Raw genomic sequence first — 26,457 nt, 5'->3', positions numbered from 1 at the left:
TGGACTCCTACGGGCAGGGTTCCAGCAGCCCAAAATTCAAGCAACAACAACAACAAAAAGTCATCCCATTGCCTGCATACTAGCACAGCATCAGAGACATTATGAGAGTGACTAAGACACAAGCCCTGCTCACCATTTCTAAAAGAAGTCTCTGGCATCTCCTTTTTTTAGGCAAGGTCTCATTGTTGTAGGTCAGGCTGTCTCATCTTTCGGCGAGCTGGGATAACGGGTGTAGACCATCACATCAGCCCCTACTCCCTTAAACAAAGGCACTCTGCTTTAAAACACTCCATAACAGGAAACAACTGATGACTGCTGATTGTTCTACATCACAATCACTGCAAGTACACTAACCTTTTCTTCATTACATGATCCCCTATGATGACCCAGGGAAGCAGGAAGTATCACTTTAGGGATAAGGAACTTGGAAGCCCAAGAGTGCTGCAATGTGTGTCATATCCCAGGTAGCAAGTAGAGAGCCACAGAGTGGTAGAATAGCAGAGTCACACTATCAGAACACCATAGCACCTTCAGACTTATCTCATCTCTAAGCAATCAACCCTCTTGTAGGTGTCACAGAATCTCTTCCCGAGGTACAAAGTAAAATGTCTCTATAATTCTCTTTTATGCACAGTAGTGAAAATGACAAAGGATTCAAGGGGAAGCAGATAAAACACTACTTCAAATAAAGCTTTTTGAATTATGTGAAATATTATTCATCCCCTAAGAAATGATCAACGAAAAAAGGTATGCAAGCTGGGTATGGTGGTGAACGCCTTTAATCCCAGCAATTGGGAGGCAGAGGCAAGAGGATCTCTGTGAGTTAGAGGACCACATGGTCTGCACAGTGAGACCCTCTTTCAAAACAACAAAACAAAAGGAAGGAAGGAAGGAAGGAAGGAAGAAGGGAGGGAGAAAGAGAGAAAGAAAGAAAAAGGGCACATAATTAGATTTAATTATTGCATTAAAAGAGGAAAAAGGAAGGTGATGCCAAAAAAAGGACAAAGGTAGAGGGAAGATCAAATTAGAACAGCCTATCAGACACACACACCAAACGGATAGCTTCTTTTTCTTTATAAAACCATAGAATCCTGTGGTGGCAAATTACCCTGTTTTTGAAATGAATGACAACAGCCACTTCCTTTATGCTATCAGATCTACTCATGCTAGGTCAAACAGGAAAAGAATTCTCAAAACTTCATTCAAGTTGCTCACACCACGATGGATGGCTCTCCACTGTCTAATGAACTATAATTCTTACTTCCAGAATCATGCACAGAGTATGGTAATTAACATACTAATTCTACTCACAGAATAAGCTGATGTAAATAAACCTAGAGGTTTAAACTTGCCACATACATCCTGTACCTAAATAAATACATATAATGGTCATTTATTATAACAGATTCTAGTATTGTCACTATTATAAGGAAACTACATACTTTATTGTTTAAATAAAGAAAAGTTTGAAAGATGAAAGAAAAACTATTAACAATTTTGCCAGGAGAGGTGTGGGTGGGCACTCAGGATGAAAAATAATGAGAAGCCTACCAAGGTCACAAGCAGGCAGAGCGTTCCAGCTCAGGCTGCCAGGCTCCACTACTTACATGCTTGGTGTGGGCTACCTCATATAGCATCATAGCTGTACAATAAATGACTCAACTGTTCCAAATGAGGCCCATAAATGTTCCTTTACAGATTCCTTTCAGAAAAATACCAATAACTCAAGAATTGTGATTTAGAGTTCATTTGTGAAAGGGTTTTGTCTAGCTTCACCTCCCCCACCTTCCCACTGTTTTTGTTTGTTTGTTTTGGAGGATAAGTGAGAAGGGCTCACTATATCCAGGGTCCAGGGAAAGCCTAAGTCACCTGGGTACCCTATTTCAGGCTAGTGTCTGAACCTTAGAAGACTAAGATCTTTATCTGTGGGGTCTGTGCTAACGCTAGGAGCTACAGTTGGTTTAAGAACTCATGAGCTGCTGTTGGAGAACTGGTAGAGTAAAATGGCATGCACTTCACATGAGGAGAAAACCCACATATACACATCTAATGTCAGAAGTGGTATCAGAGCCAGGTGTGATGGCTCATGTCTGTAGTAACTGCACTTAGGAGACAGAAGCAGGAGCATTTCAATTTTGGAGCCAACCTGTACTACATAGCAAGTTTGTGGCCACACACACACATACACACACACACACACACACACACACACACACACACACACACACATATATATATATATATAAAATAAGACTCCCATAGGCAAACAAAAAAAAAAGAGGAAAAGGAGAAGAAGAAGTGTAAAGGGTGAAGAGAAGAAAAATGGAAAAGCAAGAAGAGGCAGTGATGGCAGCTATGACAAGTGACAGGAACAATGAGACATACCAGCATGCCCCACCTCGTGGCAAACTCTACCTTTATTTCTGCTAGATAAGGTAGGCACCTGACAGCACAGGCTTCATTCGGCTTACCACTTCATCGTGACATTCCCCAGCATCTGAGGCTGCGGATGTCAACAGCCATTTGCTCACTCCATGGTGACCACTAATGGTCACTTAAATGCACAAGAAATAACTGTTGGCTAGTGATTTGTGACTTGGCAAACAAAGGGAGTGAAGATCAGAAACAAACAACCAAAGATGGAAAGGACCACTTTAAATTCTTTTCGCTACAAAAGCACAAAGGCAGTCTTGGTCTTCAAACACACTGCGGACAGAAAGGAAACAGAAACATCTGCAGGATGAGCCAGACAGAAGGCATCCTAGGGCAGCCAGCACAGCAAAGGACCTGTGACCACCAGGGTCTACTGTCTGATCTCTCTGATCTTGAGGTCCCTCATTTGTGAAATGCAAGTGCTGTAGAGGGACCCTCTCAGGTCCTGCCTTCACAACCATTCCCCAGGAGCTTGTAGATACACACTTAGGTGGGCGCATTTACCACCCCAAGTCGTTTCCCTGGCTCCAGAGAACCTTTCTATCCATTCTTCCAAGGATGTGAGATAAGCAGTTACGATCTTCCTTAAAATGCCTCGTGGAAAGGCTTTCATTTTCATAGCCACTCTCCTCCATATCTTCCAGGGAGGAGGAAGAGGAAAAAAAGTGCAGCCAGATCCAGGAAAATGGTTTAATGTTCCAAACTACCCAGCATCATATACGTGCATGCTGCAGTGAGTGAGAGGTGATTTTAAATAAAATTACAGATATGAATATATAAGTGCTAAAATCCAGTCAGCCTAAATATAGAGGCAGCCATTGCTGAGAGAAAACAAGTCCCATGGGTTTCTGTACCAAGGAAACTGCTTTTCCCCCTAACAAAGGCAGTACACAGCTCTGAGGACTGCAGCTCTTAATGTGTTAGGTGCTTCTTCAAGCTTGGAAAGGTGGGGAGACACTGTGCCATTCACATGAAAGTATAAAGAAATCAGTTTCTTCCTGCGTGAGGTAACCCAGACCCAGAAAGACACACATGGTATATACTCACTTATAAGTGGATATTAACCCAACATAGATGTCCTCTGAGAGACTCCACCAAGAGGGGAATCAGGACAGATACAGGGACTCAAAGCTGGACTCTGGGCCGAGCACTGAGAGTTATATGGAAGAGTTGGGGGATGGAAGGACTAGGAGGGGTCAAGAGCTCCACAAGGAGACCATCAAGGCCAAGGGACTTGGACCGGGGGTGGGGTGGGGTGGGGCTGCTGCACAAACTGATGCACTAACCAGGACAATGCATATAGAAAACCTAGACCTCCTGTTCAAATGTAGCCAAAGGACCGCTAACACATTCTCCACGTCGGGTGGGGAGGAGGCGGAGAGTGAGAACTGCCTCTTACAAGAACTCTGGCGCTAGCAATTTGATCACTGCCCCTTGGCAGGACGGCCTTGAAGGCACATAGAAGAAGGGGATGCAGGCTATCCTGATGAGACCTGATAGGCTGAGGTCAGAAGGTGGGGGGGGGGAGGGGAGGGGAGGAAGACACCCCCCATTAGAGGTCTAAGGGAGGGGAATAGGGCAGAAGAGGGAGAGAGGGTGGGATCGGAAAGATAAGAGTGAAGGGATAACAATTGGGATATAATATGAATTAATAGTAATAATAATAATGATGATGATGATGATGATAATAATAATATACAGGCAGCAATTGAGAAAAATAAGAAATCATTGTAAACAATGCAAACATTTTAAAGAAAGGTGACTTCCAGTTGAACCAAAACCAAGGCACCAGCATCACAGGGGACCAGCTCCACTGGCTTAAAGACATGCTCCAGAGTCAATCACATCTACTTCTCAGAATAACACTGTGAAACCCTTAGTCCGGCAAGTAAGATCAAGGAGGGGTCTAAGCATCCCTTAAAGTGAAAAGCATAAAGATTTCTGTTTCTCTGGGGATGTAACATATTCTCACAAAACTTTCTGTACTCTGCATGGTACTTCATCAGCAAGTTAAGGGGAAACGTGGTAATTAGCTTATAGCAAATGGTGGTTTACCTTAGACATTATTTTCACAGAACTACTTGAAGATTTCCCTGATTTTATTTGGACAGTCTGCAAGTGGGTGAATGCTAAGCACCCAGTTCTCTGCTTGCTTGATGAGACGCGGCGTTTACTTCCTTTACTGGGTACGAAGTGGAGGCTGTCCACGGAAGAAGTGTTATTTATAACTGCATGCTAGCAGATGGCACAGCTCTTCTCCACATCTCTAAAAGGGTCCGGGGGGGAAAAAAAAAGCTATTCCATGTATTAGATTTCATAGTGAGGTGTATGCCTGTAGCTTACAAATATTTCTTTTAAACTTTGATTATATTTAAAACACTAGTTATAATTAGCATTTATGAAGTGCTTAGTACACACCAGCCTTAAACTAAACATTTTCTTCACAGTACCATGGAAACCTCTTAACAGACGGGAAAAAGACTATTTCTTCACTTTTTCAATTACACTTGCTTATTGTTTGTGTGCACATGTGTAGGTAAGCAAGGCAGTGAAACCCCTTGGGACGGTAAAGGCACCCATCGAAAGATGTATCTATGAGCTGCTACTCTCTGTGCAGTGTGTCTTAAGACCAAGACTGACTTTGTGCTTTTGTAGAAGTAAAAATTTAAAGGGACCCACCTCCAGGGCACACACGGATGTCAGAGGAAAAACTTCAGGAGTCTGTTCTTTCCTTCCTTCCACAATACAGAGCTCAAACTCAGGCTGCCAGGCTTGGTAGCAGTGCCTTTACCCTCTGAGCCATCGGCCCATACTACTGTTTCTTCACTGACCCACACCGCAGCTGTGTAAGTACATTAAAACTTGCCTCACTCCATCCAACTAGTGGGTGGCTGAGCTAAGATGTCAAACAAGATCCACTACCACACCTAAACGCTTCCAACAGTTCATACTCTACTTCGTCCCTGCACGTGATTGCACAGACACACACATCCGTATGTGCTTATGTGCTGCCACTTGCTTTTGAAACACCTGCAACCTTCATGAAGTAAAGGGGATATGTCTGTTAGAGCTCTGCTTCAGTCTACCTTCCTGTGATGTCACTGCTTACCTGCCACGGGGGTGTGGCCCTGCCTAGAACTATGTAAAAGGGCAGTCCTACCTCGCCCCTCCCTTTCTCTTCCTCTCTCCTCTTCTTATTGTTCCTCAGTCTCTGTCTCTCTGTCTCTCCCCCATCTCTCTGTCTCTATCTCTCTGTCTCTCTGTGTCTGTCTCTCTCTGTCTCTCTCTCTCCTCCCCTCCCCCCCCATGGTACCCCTCCCCGCTTTCCTTCTCCCCTCATGCTCATTTAATAAACTCCTCTACAACATATTATCTGGCATCCGGTACCTTATTATCTCATTGCCTAATATCATTCTCTTATTTATTAAACATAAAATGTCTAAATGTCTCCAAAGCCTTACATACAAATGTGACATGCTTGATTACCAAAAAATGTTGCTAAATAGAGGAGAATACAATCATTCCTCAGTCTCTGGAGGGGATTGGACCCAGGACCTGCAGAGGAACTCTAAACGCACATATGGTCTAGTCCTTTATGCAAAATGGAGCAGTACTGGCATATAACCCACAATCCTGCTGGGTAGTCTGCATCATCTCTAAATTATGTATAATTTCTGTTTTACACAGACATTATTCAAATCTCTATCTTTTTTGAGAAATATTGACAGCAAAAGGGTCTGGACAGTTTTTGGTACAATTTTTTCATATTTTCAACGGACAGTTAGTGGAACCCTAGGAAGCACAACTTGTTCGTGCCAAGGGCCACTTCCATAGACTCGCACCAGCGTGACGTGTGATGTGCATATTAAAATGGGTCCACAGAGCTACATCAAAAAAAAAAAAATCACAGCATAACCTGATTAAGAAGAAAAGATAATTTGACTGTTCTATTTTTCTCATCAGGCTTTATTTCCAGATACTTGAGGGAAAGAACAAATGAGTCACAGCGCGGCAGAGGGACAGCACTACGAGTAAGCTATAGAAATGGAAAATGACACATTGGTACTTCAGCACTCATCAGCAAGTTAGGTGCCAGATTTTAAAAACAAAATTTTAAAAGCCCAACAATTTGCCAAATCAGTAATATCAGTAATTTTAATAAAAACTTAACAGAAATAAGATACAGAGACAGCAAGAAGGCCAGGAATCCAATTTCAAAACTCAAAAATCTTAGAAACTGTGGGCATAATTTACCACCTCTCCCTTGCTTTTGGAAAGAAGCACTGCATGACACAGCGATTCATGCCTCCTAAATTATCTTGCATATTCATAACACTTCCTGATCTAACATATGTGGCTTGTGATAAAATATTACTACAAGGAAGTAAGTAGCCCTTCATATTTTATGTTTGAAATAACACTTAAGAGCGCAGTAAACAGCGACAAGTCTAGGGATCAGAAGAGCTGGAACTGAGCCCAAACTACAAATGAGGCTCCAGAGCCAGGGGCAGTCAGGACTTCTCTCCACTCCGTGGATTATCATGAAAAATAGTTCTGAGACCATAGACCTACCTGCACATCATTAGAGTGATCTTGAGGATGTGTGTTGGTGGGGGACTAAAGGAAGGAGGGTTAGAGGTAGATGATTGATAGATAGATAGATAGATAGATAGATAGATAGATAGATAGATAGAATTGATTAATAGATGGATGGATAGCTGGGCATGGTGGCGCACGCCTTTAATCCCAGCACTCAGGAGGCAGAGGCAGGTGGATCGCTGAGAGTTCGAGGCCAGCCTAGTCTACAAAGTGAGTCCAGGACAGCCAAGGCTACACAGAGAAACCCTGTCTCAAAAAACAAAAAACAAAACAAGATAGATGGATAGATGGATAGCCGGATATGGACAGGTGATAGATGAATGGATGGATAGACAAATAGATGATAGATAGAGCCCTTATACACACGTGCTTGAGAAATCATTCTAATTCAGGGAATTGTATCAATACAATACATAGCCATTTTTACTTCACTCTCAACGAAAGTACCATACAAGTTACACGATTTCATTTAACTTAAAATACAGGGCTGGGTACAAGAAGTGGTAGACTGCTCACCCAAGTACTATAAGGCCTTGGGTTACATCTTCAGCAATATACGCACAGCAAACCAAAACAGATTTTTACCATCCTTAGCTACATAAAGTGATAGAAACTGTTAGGTACAAATGAAGCTCCAATTCGCCAAACTCTAAAAGGCAGCTCAAATATCCAGAAATGGGCTCCACCTGGACTCTAGGAGAGGTTTCTGGCTGTAAGACAAAAGCCAGAATTCTCAGAAACTTGCGAAGCTGGTACCCCTCAGTAAAAGGAGTCATTTCCTTTATTACTGGCAGAAGGGGCAAATGGCTACCTGTGGTGCGTATTAGCATCCCAAAGCAGGTGCTGGTTTTCAGGCTCGCTCAGTATCACAAGTACTGGTTGCACGGTTCAATGTCTAGGCTAGCATCTAGCCCTTCTCACCTCCCCCCTACCTCCATAGTCCAAGGGCTTCCCTCCCATGGCTATTCACTCTCCTTAGAATCCTGCTATTCCCCCTGTCTCCCTACCTCTCTCCTTCCCTCCCTCTTCATCTCTCCTCTCTCTTCTTCCTTGCTCTCTCTCACTCTCACTCTCTCTCTTTTATGCTCTTGCTTCCTTTATATCTTCTCTCTTCCCTGCTGTTCTCCCCTTTCTCAGAGATGGCCCAGGCCAGGTCTAGCCTGCTGGCCATGTTCAATCTATTTCTTTCTCTTTCTGCTCTGGACTCTTCCACAAGCCTCTGGCTGTTCTCTCTCTCATACCTATTATAAAAAACCTTCCCCTTAACCGTACCATGAAGCAGACATGTCATCAGTTTATATAGAGGCCAGCCTGGGCTGCATAAGACCCTAACAAACAAAACACAAAAACTTACACTAATCAATAAGCTCAAATGGAGGACTGTTTCTGGATGAAAGAGACGGCTGTTTTCAATAATGATTCCACTTTTGTTCAACAGTAGTCAAGGGAAACTGTCCACAAATACAAGTTCACTTAGATGTGTGAAACTATAGATTAAAAACAAAATTGCAGGTCAGAATTTACACATATGCTAATCTCTGTTGACTACTGAGAATGATAAAACAGAGGTCCAATTGAAAATGTAGAACAAAAGGTAGGGTTTGACCAAGTGTTAAGAATAGATGTCCAGAGGGCTGGAGAGATGGCTCAGAGGTTAAGAGCACTGACTGCTCTTCCAGAGGTCCTGAGTTCAATTCCTAGCAACCACATGGTGGCTCACAACCATCTATGATGTAATCTGATGCCCTCTTCTGGCCTGCGGGTGTATGTGCAGGCAGAGCACTGTATACATAATAATAAATACATTTTTTAAAAGAAGAAAGAATAAATGTCTATTTAGTGCTCATTCCTAAATGAGACATCTTTATCAACAGCCTCTGCCTCCCACACCAAAGGCTCAGGAAACATTACCAAACAGGAAACAGGAAGAGTGTAAGAACCTGAGGAAGGGGAGAAATGCTGTGAAATGCCGTCTTTTGGATATGACATGGCTGTTGTACTCATGGACCAACTGAAGCTATAAGTTGCCAGCACAAGACAAATTCAACAAGATCATTCAACATTCCAACAGGCAATACTAACTGAAATCACTGAGTTATTGGTGGGGATGCTCACATGATGGGATGGCAGTTAGTGGTGCCCACACGGAATGGGAGGGGGGAGTTTGGCATGAACGTGATCAAGATACACTGTTTACACATACAAAACTGAAAAAGAATTTTAAAAGGACGTTCTATTAAAAAATTAGGGGCTAAGATACTATGGCATGTTGGGTGATTGACCGAAATACTGAGAAAAACCATCCACCCACCAAAGTCCCAGATACAAAGGGATGGTTAGGAGGGCCCACAGAGATGAGAGTCTAAAGGAGACAGTCTGGCCTCAATGCAGGGATAAGCTGTTATCTGTCTCTCCATCTATACGCAGGCAAGATAAATCAGCCTCAAGCAACTAATTCAAGATCAAAGCCCAAATTTCACCCAGAATTCAGTGTCCCCTCCTGTTAGAACTTCGTAGGTACAACTCAGGGGGCCCAAAGTCAGGAGCTCTGGTAGTCCCTGCTGGTCCCCACAGACCTACTCAGATTCAGAAAGGGATAAGGAAGGTATGAAACACCTTCAAAAGGAAACTGGACCTGGGCTTTGGCTCTACCTTCTAAAGTGTCATTGGGACAAACCACCCAATGCCACACGAATGATAAGGATCTGCAGTCAGGATTGACTCTCTGTGGGCCAAGGCCTTTGATACTGCTGTTTACCACCAGCTCAGACCAAGTGCCCAATAATGCTGCTCAGCAAATGCAGGTAACTAACATGATATGGTCTATTTTTTTAAAGTGAGGAGAATTGGAAAAAAGAAAACATCCCCACTCAGGGGTGCTTTGAAATACTAATTAGCTTTCATTTGCTGAGTGCTGACTCTGCTTCAGGCACAGGACTCTTTCTTTTTAATACAAGAATACAATGCTGAATTTATTTCTTTTTCCCCCCACAGAGAAGGCAGAATCAAAGGATTTATCCTCTTGCCCAAAGCTACTATATCATGCAGTGATACATGTATGCAGACCGCCATTTAAATCATTTACAAGCTATCCTCCCAACTGCTTGACTATCTTCAATACTACAATAGACTGAAATAGTTCAATAAGACTGACTTTCCTAGTCAGCAGCAACAGGTGCTCCCTGAGACCAGCTTGCTACATCCTAAAGGCAATTTACAGATATCTTAGGGTTTCTATTGCTTTGATAAAACACCATGACCAAAAGCAACTTGGGAAGAAAAGGCTTGGCTCACAGCTCTCAGGTCGCACTAGATCACTGATGCAAGTAAGGGCACAAACTCAAGGCAAGAGCTGAAACAGAGGAATGCTGCTCACTGGCTTGTTCCCTGTGGCTCACCCAGCCTGCTGTCCTACATAAGCTAGTGTGCTGGGCCCTCCCACATCAATCATCAGTTAAGAAAATATCCCACGGACTTATCTACAGCCAATCTTATGGAGGCATTTTTTTTCAATTGGGATTTCTCTTTCTGGACTGTCAAGTTGACAAAGCCAACTAGGACAACAGATGAAGAAGGACTAAGCCCAACAAGGGTGAGATGGCTCCCCTCTTCTCAGCATTAGAACTGGTATTCACTCTTCTCACTTAAGAACCCCCCACACCCTATAAGAAGTTTGGAAATGTAGGCAAAGTTGCTAAAATTGGAACTCTAGACATTCACACTGACTTCTATGCCTCAGTCATTCTCTTGTGCCGGATGAAAATCTCCCCCAGAGCCACAGAGACAAACGGCAGTGAATACCCAACTCTAGAGCACCTACTCCAGAAAGATTTCCAGCTAGAACAAAGTTAAAATCATTCACTCACTCACTCATTCATTCATTCATTTATTCATTCATTTTTGGGGTCTTTTGAGACAGAGTTTCTCTGTGTAGCAGCTCTGACTGTTCTGAAACTCACTCTGTAGACCAAGCTGGCCTTGAACTCACAAAGATCTGCCTGCCTCTGTGCCTTTGCTTCTACCTCCTAGTGTTCAGATTAAAGGCATGTGCTATTACCAACTGACTTTTCATTTTGTTTTTGAGATTATAATTTAATTACATTTCTCTCATCCCTTTCATCCCTCCAAGCCTTCTCATATGCCTTTCCACATTCAAAAAATTATTTTCTTGATAGTCCCATGAAGTCAACAGTGCAAGCGCCTTGCTTTGCCTTGGCGCTCATTAAGCATTTCTGTAGTCACGTTAGAGGTTGATCAGTGAACTCTCTTAACACAATCACACTTGTTTTCACTTTGAACACTCATAGCCCAGAACATCCTCACAGAGGTCTTCTAGCAGGTAAAAATTCCAAAGCAGCTTCCTGTTTCTAGTACAGACTAGGCACTAAGTATATGCTTAACAAATGAACATGCCTGTGAATGGAGCCTAGATAGGCTAAGGCATCATGCAGGCAGAGGAGACAGTCAGTCAGCAGCATGTGGTTTTGTGCTACAAGAGGTGGAAGAGGCCACAGAAGGGTTTATGGAAGAGAAGCCATCAAGCATAGCACTTAGGAACTACAAAGTCAAGCCAGTCAGAGGCGTAAGACCATCAAGCAACAGTGAAGGCACACCTGGGCAGATACACTAAGGCAGCACAGTTACTACTCATGGTGTTCTCAAACCAGAGGACTGGTGTGGGTCCCAATTCATTTCATGTGACATGTGCAGATGGATGAGAATGCAGAGAGGAGTCCTTAGAAACATGCAAAGAACAAACATTTCATGCCCAAGAAGACAGAAAGGATGTGCTTTCCTGACCAATTCCCTACCACATCAAAACAGGCCAGAGAAAAGACACACACTTCCTAACTGTTCAGAGCTATACAGTACAATATATGGTCAAAAGTCATACTGACAAAAAGTAGACAGATCTCCAGCTAAGCCTTGGCAGGCAGGAGAGGAGCAATGTGTCTGGGCATACCCCCACAGCAGGGGCAGCCCCATAACACAGTGGGAACTGACTCGAGTGTTCCAGAACTGACTTCAGCTCTTTCTGTTCAGTGTCCTCTCCACTTATAAACAGCCAGATCTCCTGGAGATAACTGACAGAAAGGAAAGGTACTATATGCTGAGCACCTCTACCCCAAACTACCCTCAGGTTTACAAAAAAAATAATAATTCAACTATCAATATGCTGCAAGTCTAATGGTTGATTACATAAGCTGTTTCATGTACAAAATTACTTAAAATGTTATTTAAGATCACTGGACTGCCAGGAGTGTGGAAGCATGAGCAAGGTTTGTATTGTAAGGACTCAGGGCTGTGACAACCAAAAACATGCGGTGAGACTAGCAAGCAACTGGTATCTCCCAGTCCATTTTTCTTCCCCTTTGCTTGCACAGGCCAACATTCTACATTGTCTCTGCTGGCAAAAGCATCTAACATTCTATTTCGATAGTTAAAATGTAGCAATATAAAAGCAATACTTTTGAGACATAGAAATGGAAAGTGTTTCTACACATTAACACGCCTACTCGCCCAACGATTTCACAAGGTGGGTACACTGTTTCCAACTCATAGGTAAAGAAGCACAGGTGGACTCTAAGTTGATATGCATTACACTGCTGTTCAGGGTACAGTTAGAAGAATGCGAGCTACTCTGGATATTTCCAAGACTAGAATTCTCTTCCTGGGGGTCAGGCAGGAGAGAGAGAGCTATCTAAGCCAGGCATGACGGCACATTCCTAAAAGCACAGAAAAGGCTGGAGGATTTCAGTTTAAGGCCAGCCTGGGCTACAGAATGAGATCCTGTACTATGTCTCAGAACAAACAAGCAAACAACTTGTTTAGATACAACAGTGCTCCTCTTTGAATCAGAAAGATACCATAAATCACACTGTCCCACCACGTCATCATCTGCACATCAGCATGGTACCGGGTAGCCACAGTAACTAAGTACAGGTAGGAAATCAGAACATTAAAGAATCTCCTACTTTTTTTTTTTTAGCTCTACATTTTTTTTGAAAGCACTATATATTGTCACAGATAATATGGGGCCCAGATGTAAACAAATGACAAAGATAAAATATAAAAATAAGGTTTTTAAATTTGTATGTTTTATGTGGTTAAGATACATCAGAGCAATTGGCCATACTCTGGGTTGTCTGTGTGGGTGCTCTGCAAGCACCTACAGAGGACTGACAGATGGACAGACGCACACAAACAAGCAAACTAAACTGATCCTCATGGCACATGGCCAAATATCGCATTTTCTCTTAGGACTTTGTGTACAAAGTATGCCAGGCTTTTTCTACAACCTGCTTTGCAATAGATGACAAGCCAATAAAATAAAAACTAATGATTAACTTTTGCTCCCTAGAAGCCACTGAATAAGAAAAAGATATTTCCTGAATAACCTGCACATAGGGAGAGCTGACTTTCCCCAAGCTTTCCAAAGCAGTTTTAAAAACTACTTGCTATGAGCTCACCCTGGAGCTGGCGCTAAAGAGCACGACACTGAAGAGGTCAGATTCTGGGTTAAAACGTTCACACAGGCACTTGGGGTCAAAACTCTCTGCAAAGATGTCTATTTCTAACTCTGCTTTTGAAAAGCCTGGAGTTTGGACAGAGACTGAAGTACCCAGGCCTAAGTCTCTGGGACTGAAATTACAATGGGATTAATGGTTAGACTTCAGGTTCTTTGCTAAGCACTAAAGATACACAAGCCATTAGGAGGGAAAGGCAAACAAATTAGGCCCTCAGAGAAATAGGAATTGCTCAAAACAGGCAAAAGCCCCTACAGCTGCAAGGTCTTCTGAGCCTTCCAGTCCACTCACAGCCTAAGGAAACAAAAATCTAGAGTTCACAGCCCTCCAAGGAGTCTCCCCTCATCTCCTTGAAGAACCCAGGTGAGCTGGGAATGGGCTCGGCTTCAGACACTCCAGTTCCTAACTGGATTAGGCTAACATGACACAGAAGCACAGGTAAAGACTGTCTAGAGAAAGACTGCACCATCTAGACCTCAAAACTCCCCACAGTTTTCTACTTACAATGTCTGGTGTTCAGTCAAAACTAACTATGCACATGTGAAAACAAGATGTGGCCAAAACAAGAACAAGAGAAGAAGATAAGCATGTTAGCAGATTGTGTCTTAACAGCTGTACAACATTGCAAAATGATGACAGTGGGGCTAGAGAGACAGCCATTCACTAAAGAGCACTGGTTGCCCTTCCTTCTGGAGGGTGTGTGCGCATGTGTGTGTGGTGTGTGGTGTGTGCATGTGTGTGTGTGTGTGGTGTGGGGTGTGTGTGTGTGTGTGTGTGGTGTGGGGTGTGTGTGTGTGTGTATGTGTGTGTGTGGTGTGTGTGTGTGTGTATTGTGTGTGTGTATGTGTGTGTGTGGTATGGTGTGTGTGGTGTGTGTGTATGTGTATGTGTGTGTGTGTGTGGTGTGGGGTGTGTGTGTGTGTGTGTGTGTGTGTGTGGTGTGGGGTGTGTGTGTGTGGTGTGTGTGTGTGTATTGTGTGTGTATGTGTGTGTGTGGTATGGTGTGGGGTGTGTGTGTGTATATGTATGTGTGTGTGTGTGGTATGGTGTGGGGTGTGTGTGGGTGTGGGTGTGTGTGTGTGTCCCAGCACTCACCTGGCTGCTTTCAACAGTCTCTAACTCTAGTTCCAGGGGATCCCATGCCCTCTTCTGACCTCCATATATACAACACACACACACACACACACACACTTGGTGCACACACATACTTGCCAGCAAAGTACTTGTACACATAAAATGAAAAACAAATATTTTAAATGACTGAAAAATACAGTAAAGTAGCACTAAACACCGACCAAAGCAGACAAAGTGTAAAACTCTGACAGCACCAGTGCTGATAAGAACAACTTCGGTTCTTTTCTCTTCTTTGATTAACAAGAGAACAAGGCAACTGTATAGGTTCTTACTATTCTGGGTCTCTCCTCCTCTGGACATCCGTAACATTTCATAGTTAAATGTTTTTAAAAGAACTGCAAGTTGTGTCTGAAAAAGCGATCAGCAAAGGTTAAGTCATTTTTGGCTTCAGAGTCATATTCAAAAGTTACCCTTTCTCTATTTTGCAGACAATAAAAAGCCGTTCAGAACAAGGTATACTGGTAAAAACCCATAACTCCAGCAGCACAGTGTAGGCAAAGGCAAGAGGATTCCAAGTTCAAGGTGAGCCTGGGCTATATAGTGAGCTCTAAGCCAGACTAGGCCATACAATAAGACTACATCTCAAAAAAGATAGAGAGAAAGAAGAGGGGAGGGAGGGAGGGAGGAGGAGGAGGAGGAGAGAGAGAAGAGTGAGGGGAGACCATACATGAATCTTAATGGAAAAGTGGCAGTATTAGATCTGTTCTGTCCAAAGATCATTCCCGTTGCAGAACTGCAGATAGGGGGAAGCCAGGAAATTGCCTGGGAGGCTGATGAAGTAACGGATGAAAGGCAATGATGACAGACTGTCTACTGGATAAAGGAAGCTGTAAAGGTCTCAATGATGGCATCAATGATCTGGGGTTTAGTTCTCAAAATGGTTGAACTGCAACTTCATCAAATCATAAAGCAAATGAGGCCACTGTGACAAAGATAAATCTAAATGGGACAATATCACTGGAACAAGAGTGACATCCAGGAAATAGCCTGCAACTGGTGAAAGGAAAAATGTGAATTTTTCTACAAATCCTTAGGAGAGAGTCAAGCCATTACAAAAGTGAGCGCTAACGAGCACTCAGCCCAACACCAGATGGTCAGAGACACATTCACACCTTGCCAAGATCCTGGAGCCTTGCACAGCCCCTTCCAAGCATGCAGATGCTTTAATCTGACAGGGAAAATCTATTTCTGCCTCTGACAGCAAATGCCAAGTCACGTCTTGCCAGTAGAGAGTGGCTGCTCCAAGCACAGACTCCCCAAATATGTGAAACCTTATTCTCACTGGAGGCAGGGGTTGTTTGAGCGCTACCTCCACCAGTCCCTCCAGAGAGGAAAAGAAAGGATGAGCAGAGCTTCAAAAGAGCTCAGCTTTTTCATCTGCACTCCCAGAAAAGTAGATATAGATCTCTGGATTATTCATGAACAGCCCACATATTTTTCTGTGAAAACAAATTAAGCATATCAAACAGAAATGTATCCTAATATTCTAAAAACAGCCTGAGGCATGGAGCCCAACAGGTTTCTCACTAACTCTAAACTGGCTAACCTAACCAAAGAATTAATGTTCTTTATCCTTGTCTTCTGTGCACTGCAAAAGGTTAAGCACAGAGCATTACCAGTGGGGCTGGTTTTAATACTGTTTTTTTGGTCAGACGGGTAGATGCCTACGCTTGCTAGAGATGGAATTATTACATATTCCACCCCCAATGTGTTCAAAGACAAGAAGTATTCAAAGATGTTCTTTGTAAAGGAGGCACGGTCCAAACACATGCTCATTTCAAACCTCAACTCTTATGTACGGTTCTGGAGAGCTTGGTTGTAGAGACAGGGAACCTGTGTTCAACCTTCTTTACAAAAAGCAGAGTAAACAGAGCTCAGAGGGGCAGGGCAGCCTTCTCTTCCTGAGGGATATGGTGCTTTCTCCTGTCACACAGACAAGCGGATGAAACAACCTCTAAAGGGCTCAAGCTCCTAACTCCACAGTTACCCATCCTCGTCTTCCCCAAACGCTGCTGATGAATCAAAATCTGGACCCTGCACAAACCATGCATGGGGTTTCATAAAAAGTGCAGTCTAGTGGATCTTAACAGTTAATATTAAAACATTAATGAATTTTGCAGCCAATTATATATCACACTTTGTTCAAATTTATGAGATGGGGCACAGGTAAATGCCCCGAAATAGTTACTGTTATCATAATCCAGTGGCACGTGAAATCAGACATTTTTATAAAGGGCTCTCCAACTGAAACAAGAGACATGCACTTGGTATTCCTTTAGAAAAATGTGAAGTTACCGTCAAGAAAAACACATGAAATCCTTGCTTTTATCTGCTTAGAGAACAAGTGTCACTCACCAAGAAACAAGCCTGCTCTATAAGATACTCACTGGGTTGAGCGTTTCCTCAGCAGAATGGTGAACTGTCCACCAGTCTGAGGTCCACTCCCATGCGTTCCCCACGATGTTGTACAGGCCATAGGCATTGGGAGGAAAGGCATCAACCTAAAAATACAGAAGGGAACAATGCTGACCAATTGCTCACCATGCTTTACAAATCTCTTTGGTGTATGAGTGAAGCAAGACCTGTTTATTTCAGAATATGAATATCAACTTACATCCCTGCCTAAGAAAAAAAAAAGTCTGGAAAACATAAAAACAAAAGGTCCTGCCCCCTCTGTTTTGGTTTTTACTTTAAGCATTCAAAAGGAGTTTATAAAACCAAGAGGAGTTTATTAATGGCCTGGAACTGGTAAAGTTATTTTTGATAGTGACTAACACTAACTGTAAGTATAAAGGCTTTACTAGTATGAGAGAGGGGGTACATATAAGAGTGTGTGTGTGTGTGTGTGCATGTGTGTGTGTGTGTGCAGACAAGCAGTATTTACATCTTCAAAATCATTAACAGAAATGTCCTACTAGTATCAATATAAAGCTTGTTACTAAAAAGCAACTTTTATAGTCATAGTGTCTTTCAGCGTCATAGATGCCACATCAACTGTACCATCTCCACAAGCTCCATGCAGTTCACCACCTTATCCTGGAGCCTCAGTCACTGTCATTAAATAAGGAAACCATTAGCTCATTATCTCGTGCGTTCTTAACAATGGATCTCTGGACTACTACGGTCTATAGCAAATTACACATCCACCAAGAAATCCAAGCATGATTCAAAGGCAGGTCAGACGGCACTGGGTAACACTGACAGGCATGGAAGCAAGGTGGAGTTTATGTAAGACAGAGGGCAAGAGGAGAAACACAAACTCAACAGGAGTAAATCCAGGTCACTGGCCAGCTTCATGATTTTAAAATTCTCCCAACCAGGACTGGGGGTTTAGCTCAGTGGAAGAGTGCTTGCTTTGAGGTCCTAAGTTTGATCCCCCACAATAGGCAGGGAAGAGGGGCAGATGAGAAAAAACGTGGGGGAAATATTCTTTCACTTCTTTTCAATAGACATATTTTTTAAAAATCAGTTTGTGATGAAAAAAAGTCAAGTTATCTTTGGAGATTTTTTTCTCTTTTAATAATTCATGCTTTTCCATACTAACAAAGTAAGACTGTAAGAATGAATAAACCAGTATTCATGTCTATGTGGCTTCAGATGGTCTTACATCTACACATGAATACGCAAGCATCTGCTGCTTGGGCAATTCCGTGCATTTCAATCAAAGTTAGGAAGCTGCACTGAAAAGAAGTTCATCGAGATGAGCTGGAAAGCTGAAGAATCCCACCATGCTGCTTCCATAATCAGCGTTTACTATGGAAACAGCCTTGGCTCATTCAGAGATGCCATGTGCAGCCAGTCCAGGCAGGGAGGGGCTCAGTGGCAAAGGAGCGCTTCAAGAGATTAATGAGAGAAGAAAAAAGGGAATGCCTCAAACTAAAATTCCAGCTCTAAAGAGATGGGCATGAGAGGCATGCAGGCGGCCCTACCACTTGGGAGATGGAGGCTGGAGGATCGAGACCATCCTGAGCTACATAGCGAGTCGAAGGCCAGTTTAGGCCCACATTAGACTGACTCACATTCTCTCTCTCTCTCTCTCTCTCTCTCTCTCTCTCTCTCTCTCTCTCTCTCTCTCCCCCCCCTCCCTCCCTCCCTCCCCCCCTCTCTCCCCACCATCCCCTCTCTCTCCTTTTCTCTCTCCAGCTCTACAAGGCAGAATGGGACAAAGAAATGACACACAAATTCCAAGGACAAACTCCAGTGGGGCAATCTAAGTGTACCCTGGAATAAGGCTCAGTGACCTAAACATAAGAGACACGAGGGATGGGAGGCCACAGCAGAAGTTATTTGTTCAAAATCATGGAGGTGAGCAGAAGAGACTAAGCTCCAAGGAACAAGAAAGAGATGAGTTGTCTGTGGGAAGAAAGTTCAAGATGCCATGAGGCAGGTGGAATAAGAAACTGGAACAGATACTCTGGAGAAAAGAATCCATCTTCAAGCTTCTAGAAGGTACAGACAGAGGTGTTCTCAAGAATCTGTGCCAAGCATCATGGGTGCTGCTAGTCAACAGGAAAGTAGCAGTTCCTGATCAAAGGTTTGCCTTCCCCATTTAAATAATAGGATACTTGAGGTAAAATCTGGAGGTTACCACCCTCTTAATTACTAACTTATTTTATGTGAGTATGTCAGTACGGGAAATGAATTTTTCACTGCCATGGTTATATGAATCACACTAACAAAAGCATCCTCAGATGAAAACAAATGGAAAAGACAAATCCTTCTTGAAATGCTAATTTTCAGACACACGAGTTAATAAGCATTAAACCAAAGAGTGAATTAATGATGGGGTAGCAGTGAAAGGCAGACTATATATCCAGCTCCTTAGGCTCCCGGTGCTTAACACTCAAAGAGCCTAGGCAGGAAGATTGTGTTAATTCCTGTCCTCAGGCTACCAGAGCATGGCCACAGTAAAGGACAGTTCAGGCCAACCCAAGGTCATTTTGGTAAGCACTGACTCAACTTAAAGACAGAGGTCTGACACCTAACACAGATGAGACCCCTCTGAGACTTGCCTCATCCTTGACCAAGTCTAGCTTCAGAATGGGTTCCTTCAGGGATCCTGGTAACTGGACCAATTTTTTCTTGGTATCTGAGTGAGCAATGTCTTCAGGTAAATTCTGCAAATACCTGTTGACCTCTCTATCAGACACTCTAATGCCAAACAGTGAAAAAGCAGAGCAGGGGTTTGTGTAGCTTAATGCTAGAGTGGTCCTAGCTTCAATCCACAGAACCATGGTAAAGGGAATCAGATAAACACCTGCAGATTTGCAGCACATCCTTATCTCAGACTGACCTCTGCCTGTCTGTCTGTGTGTGTCTCTGTCTCTGAGTGTGTGTGTGTTTATGTGTGTGTGTGTGTGCATGTACATGTGTGTACCAAGCCCTCTGAGGTTTGTGTTGTTTACAAAGGTACCTAGAAACGGCTCGTTCCTTTTTTTTTTTTCTTTTTCTCTTTTCCAGCTCACCCAATTTAATGAAGATACAATACTGTGGTGGTGATCACAGGAAGTATCTGTAACTCTCAAAGCAGCATTATCATGGCCTCTTACTAAAACTGACTAGGGCTTACATTGTTGATCTGGTTCATTATATCTTCCATAGACTTCTTCAAACAACAGAGACAATGGTAGCTGTCCCCTGTGCCTCTGGGATAGAGCCTGCCCATCTCTCAGGACAAAATGATCCTGTTCAACAACAAGCACGTGGACAGCTCTGTACTTTGGCCTTCACAGTTCTCATTCGAGTGCTGTTACTATAACAACAGAGGTCTGTTCCATCTGAGCAATGCCCTGGATTCAGGGCTTACTGCAGCTGCTGTAGGTAGCACCACGTGCTTTGATGGAGCCCTCTCCTGCCAAGGTTCCCCTCCTGCCAGGTTCGTTCATATGTTCACGTCCAGAGAAGGCTGGGAATGAGTTTGACAGGCAGTGCTACCCATTTTCGGTGCTACTTACACCTACAGGTGAAGCTACTGCCCTCCTCTCTGTAACAACTAACGTCTTATTACATTTCTTGAGAGACAGAGAGAGAGAGAGCGCGCGCGCGCGCGCGCGCGCGAGAGAGAGAGAGAGAGAGAGAGAGAGAGAGAGAGAGAGAGAGAGAGAGAGCACCCATGTACCACAATGTGTATGTGGAAGTCAGAGGACACTAATGGAAGTCTATCTCCTTCAAGCATATTGGGTCCCCAGGGATGAAACTCCGATTGCCCAGCTAGGTGGCAAGCATCTTTCTGCAGGTAGCATCTCACTGGTGCAGACAACCAATGCCTGTCCTGGGGTTTGACACATACTTACAACAGGCACCACCACTGACATTTTGTTCCAGCACCAGTTCCTATGGCCAAGAGACCCCCTAAAAGTCCTCACTCCATATCCTGCTCCCTCCAAAAGGCTTGGCTTGTCGTTCACTTAAAGCCAAAGAAAGGTAGAAATCTTTGCCTCCCTAAGACCTCAAATGGCTTACCAGATAGCAAAGCGGCTCTCCTGAAGGAAATTTAGGAGGAACCAGCTACCAGATGGCTTGATTTGTCTTTTCTGCCTCTACTGAATAATGCATCATCTCCTGTCACTTTGTGTTGGCTTAACATACATGTAACTCACATACATGGAATTGGATACAAACACAAATGCATCTTGAGCTCACGTAGGGCTAAGTATTCCCAAGCAACTTGTTTCTTCAACTAAATTCTGCTTCAAACACTGCACTGCCAACAACAGCTCAAATTGACTTCCAGTTTCTCTTTATCAGGTGCCTTCACTCTTTCTGCTCCAAGAATTTCTCAGTCTTTTACTCTCATTTATTTAGTTCCAAACCAAAAATTTCTAACCATTTGATTATAATCCAAATAACATATATGTGTTAGATGTACAAATACTCTCTGCAGGAAGATTCTCTAAAAGAAAAAAAAATGTAAATTTTAATAGAAGATAGAAGGAAGGAAAGAAGAGAGAGAGAGAGAGAGAGAGAGAGAGAGAGAGAGAGAGAGAGAGAGAGAGAGAGATGGTCTTTGAAAGACTCCTAGAAGGAAATGATTGCTGTCTTTCTAACAAACCCCGTTATGGCTATTTCTCCACCACAAAACTTCTTTTCTCGTTGTGTTAAGAGAAAATAGAAATGTTTTTGTCTAGTCTGAAGAACAGTATCCTCTCAAAACTGATGCTGACACTTAGTCCTCAATTCAACAGAACTGAGAGAGTGGCCTACGGGAGGTGACTACAGGATGACTGATGAGTTCTTTCTAGAAAGGCTCCAAGTTGAAGGGAGTGTGCTATTACTCTTCTGGCTCTGGCTATAAGAGAACACAGCGCCTCTTAGTCCCCTCAAGGGATACACAAATGCCAGTCTTACTGAGCCTTTCATCTTAGACGTCTTAGTTTCCAGATCTGTGAGACATATTCCTATTTATCAATGACCCAATCTGTGGCATTTTGTTATAGCAGCACAAATAAACCAACTAAGATGATTTTTAAGCATAGCTTTGTTACTGATTATTGGTAAAAGGTCCATGAAAGAAGAACTCCTCTACATCAATAAAAAGAAACATGCCTTGGGCACTGTGGATGGGAGTGTATCTCAGTGGTAGAACATAGCTTAGCCACAGGCAAAGTATTGGATTTGATTCCTATTGGGAGAGAAAAGGTGAGGAAGGGGAATAGAGAGAAGTTTTCTAACCTTTAACTACTGGTTACTGCTGGGAATCTTTTTTTTAATAAGAGAAAACTCAGTATGAATATAGAAGATATTCATGCAGCATCATTAAAGTAAAAATGATCCTAATCTACAACAATCAGAGGCAAATCAGGATCTATAACACAGGCTATCCAGTCAGTGAAAGACAACATGATCATGACCTGTAAATGACAAATAAAATGCTCCTTACAATAAGGGGAAAAGTCTAGGATTTAAAATGTTCTATCCAGAGGGCTAGAGAGACGGCTTCATGCTTAAAGCATGCACTGCTCTTCCAGAGGACCCAAGTTCATTTTCCAGTACCAAAATTGGGTGGCTTAGAACTACACGTATGGAACTCCAGTTCTAGGGGAACCCAACTTTCTCCTCAAGCCTCTGTGGACATCTGCACATACCCACACACAGACACATAACTAACAGTAAAGCCTTTAAATTAGTCTATCCCATGTGATACATAAATATATAAAATATTTATGATATATATGCCAGCACATGCTGGCAAACAGGGTAGTTACAATCATGGGCTTTGGGAACAGGGCAAGCCGATTCAAATCCCAGTTCAGACACTTCCCAGCTGTGTAACCTGGAGCAAGAGTTTACATCTCTGTACCTAGAATGTCCCAGGGATACCAGTGCCTACCTTAAAGAGTTAAATGGACATTATTAATGAGAAGATCTACGCATGGTGATGGAGCATGATGCCAGGCACACTGCAAAGCTGGTGCCACCATCACCATTAACCCGTAGTGTGGGTGGAATGTCAGGAGCCAAAATGCTAATGGAAATTAACTTGGGAAGTAGAACTCCAGCCAGTTTAGCTTTCTCCTCTAGCCTGGCAGTCTTTTTCTATAGTATGCATTATATAGTCAGAAAGAAAATGAATCCCACAAGACATAGGTGGCGGCTTCTAGCATTTGCCACTTTTGAGGGTAGATAATACAGGGAGAACAGTGTCAGAGAGTAAGTGCAAGTGATGCCTTTTGGCCCATTAATTTTTGTGTTTTTTGGGGGGGGGCGGTTGGTTTGTGTTTTTTTTCTGTTTTTTAGGACGTGTGTGTGTGTGTGTGTGTGTGTGTGTGTGTGTGTGTGTGTGTGTGTACGTGCGTGCACACGTGTGCACGCACGCGCACATACACACTGTATATTCAACATGCTCATGCCACAGTGTTTGTGGAGACCAGGAAACAATTTGAGAGTCTGTTCTCCCCTCTCAGCATAAGGGTTCTAGGTGGTCAGCATGCTTGCCAGCAAGCACCTCTACCCACTGAGGAATTTCCCTGGCCCTGATTTTGTGTTCTTAAAGTGGGGTCTCCTGTACTCAAGCTAGGCTAGAACTCACTGCTGTGGCCAACTCAAACTTCAGATCCTCCTGCCTCAACTGCTGGTATCACAAGCACATGACTGCAGCTCTGGTTCTTTCACTCCAGTTCTACAGTGGTTCAGCTCATGGGGACAAGAAGCCTTTCTCCAGAAGCCTGGCTACTTACGGGTGCAGTTCCTTGGAAGCCATCCTCCCCAGTGTTGGTCACAGGAAACTCGCCCTGCCAAATGTTGGCATAATGCTGGCCTTTGGGTTGCAGCTTGTTGCCCCAGGGGAAAAGCCTGTCAGGAGAGAAACAGGCATCAGGGGTGATGCACAGACTTCTGGACCGCAGTCAAGAGAGAGTGCAATGGGAGGGAACAAACAATGCGCATTTGTTCTGGATGAACCTTTTCGTTAAAAGATACACTAGTATATAAAACTTTTAATTGGGTTTTAAAATTTTTTTCCTTATAACTACTTATGTCAAGTGTACAACAAGCACAGTCTCTCCTCACCACTGAGAAGGCCTGAAATAAATGACATGACTGAAAGAATCCTTCTAGAAATCTGAGAAATGAGGCATCCTTCTGGACTTATATGGCAGCATGATCGGGCACAGCACACCACACTTTTTTTTCAAGGCTTGTCTATTTTAAGGAGCTTTTCCTAGAAGATGTGACCCAAACATGAGTTTTCTGTCTTATGGCTGTAGAAGCAGAGACTACCACAGCTTCAGAAGATGCCTAAAATAAGAAAATGCTAAAAGCGGGCAGCCTGCCAAGCAGCTCTGAGGAGGGGTGCACAAGAGGTGGGGGAGGGGGGATGCACAGCAAGAACTCACTCTGGGGCTGCAGAGAGACCCATGTGGCCCCATACCTGGCTTTGGGGACTATAAAGAGTCACTGGCTCACCCACTAGTGCTACCAAACTACCTCAGAAGGAAGAAGAAAAGCCAGCAAGAACAAGAGCTGTTATTAATCAACTCTCTGACCACAGCAAGTTCCAGAGAGCTGAAGAGAAGTGAAAAGGGGAGGAGGGGGAGGGGAGGAAGAAGGGTTGGGAGGGGCCACCCCCATGCCCACACCGCTGAAAAACACAAGGCCTTCTGATGTGCGTACCTGTTCTGCAGGCCTCCTCTGCAGCTGTACTCCCACTCTGCCTCCGTGGGCAACCTCTTCCCTGCCCACGTGCAGTAAGCAACAGCATCATTCCAGGAGACGTGGAGAACCGGATGATTTGGCCTAGAGAGGAGGAAGCACAGTTAAAGTGACACTGGCCTGAAAGTGACCACAGTAACCTTCTGTCTGGTCATGATTTCAAAGCCTAGCTGTGACACACCTGTCCAGCGGGGACTTCTGGAGTCTTAGACACCCAAATGGGTCACAGCTCCTCTTGGAAGTGCCCTCAAGCATTTCTTCACTGTGCAGCCCTGGATGCCTACAGATTCCGTGCATATGGCGGACACAAGGAAGCTCTGCGCGTGCTGGTTCAGTGCTGAGAATGCCATCAGCAGATGCTTCGGGCTCCCTCAGCATTTTGCAGAACAGTTAGGTGAGCCTTAGAGCCTCAGGGAACTCTCACAGCAAGGGCATAAGGCCCACAGAGGCTCAGCTTACAGTCTCTGCATTCCTCGGAGTTCCAGGCAAAGTGGGCCAGAACTTTGTTGGGCCTACAATGTAGTTTTGGCATCCATTTCCTAAGAGAAGTGTGGGTCCCTAACTACATTCTACATGCCAAACTCTTATCTCATCCTGTTCCCAGACAGCGCTTTAAACTTTGCATCTTTTTGCTACCCTACTAAGGATCAGCTAGCACTAATTGCTTTACTCTACAGCTCCCATGTCAGCCTTTGCTGAGAGGGCAGAGGAAGTCAATGGACCTGAAATCACCACTATTTTTTTTTTAAAGCAAACTAGACTGGCCCACTCCACTCCCTGTGCATCTCCAAATTCCTACAGGACATTCATTAATTCTCTCAGAAAAATGCTCCTGAGTAGCTTAGCGTCTACTGCACAAATGTAAAAGTACATTCCAGTGTGGGGATGCAGCCCAGTAGTAAAACACATGGCCCTGGGGTCAACTGTTAGCACATCAAACTAAAATGAAGTCTCCTTTGAGTTTTACTTTTTCTATTAGCTTTACTTTGAATCTGGAAAAGAAGCTGTGAATTGGGAGCTAATAGGCCTGGTTCACCCGAGGTCCCCAAAATCCTACAACTGTCTACTTCACTGTCTATTACTAGCACAGAGGAAGCCTGCTCAGACTTTGAAAAGTTTGGTCTCTATCAAGGGGCTGCCTTCTAAATCTGAACGTCATGTACCCCCAGCTCCCTGGCCCTGACGGCAATAAGCTGGAATGTGGTTAAAAGCAGAGGCCTTAAAAGGCCGTCTGAAAAAATGGGGTTAAGAGAGCGGTTCCTGGGCTGCTGGGAAGCTGAGTCAGGATTGAAACACCTCTCCTTCTCCAGGGTTTAACGTGCGTCTCTATTTTTGCTTAAGATAATTACCTCCTTGCCACCCAGGAGACCTGCTGACCGACTTGCCACTCTGGTTTTTTAAGTCAGATTGTGGCTTCTAAGTATGTCAATCCAGGACTAAAAAGTACTTGGATCCTATACCCAAAGGCACCTGGCAAGACACAACTACTTACCCGTAAGACAGACGTTCCCCTACTACACAAAGACTCATTCAGGGATAGACTGTTATGAGTAAACATGCCATGAGATTTGTGATGGCCTGTCCAAGGGAGGGAAATCTGTGAGGAGGAACCCTG

The 26,457-nt window shown here is 43.7% G+C and overlaps 1 protein-coding gene across 2 annotated transcripts in view; it reads right to left on the bottom strand.

The window, feature by feature from the left end:
* The window catches only part of SUMF1 (sulfatase modifying factor 1), a 72,132-nt gene that overhangs the window by 16,924 nt on the left and 28,751 nt on the right, over nt 1-26,457 (bottom strand). For both annotated transcript variants that reach the window (XM_084765482.1, XM_084765483.1), the window contains exons 5-7: nt 24,804-24,926; nt 23,870-23,984; nt 17,081-17,194 (exon numbers count right to left, since the gene is read on the bottom strand). In XM_084765482.1, coding sequence (XP_084621608.1) covers nt 17,081-17,194; nt 23,870-23,984; nt 24,804-24,926 — 352 coding nt within the window. The remainder of the gene's footprint in view (nt 1-17,080; nt 17,195-23,869; nt 23,985-24,803; nt 24,927-26,457) is intronic.

This window comes from Acomys minous, assembly GCF_964271855.1.
Source record: "Acomys minous genome assembly, chromosome: 17".
Taxonomy (NCBI): Eukaryota; Metazoa; Chordata; class Mammalia; order Rodentia; family Muridae; genus Acomys; species Acomys minous.
This window is presented reverse-complemented; position numbering and strand designations above follow the sequence as displayed.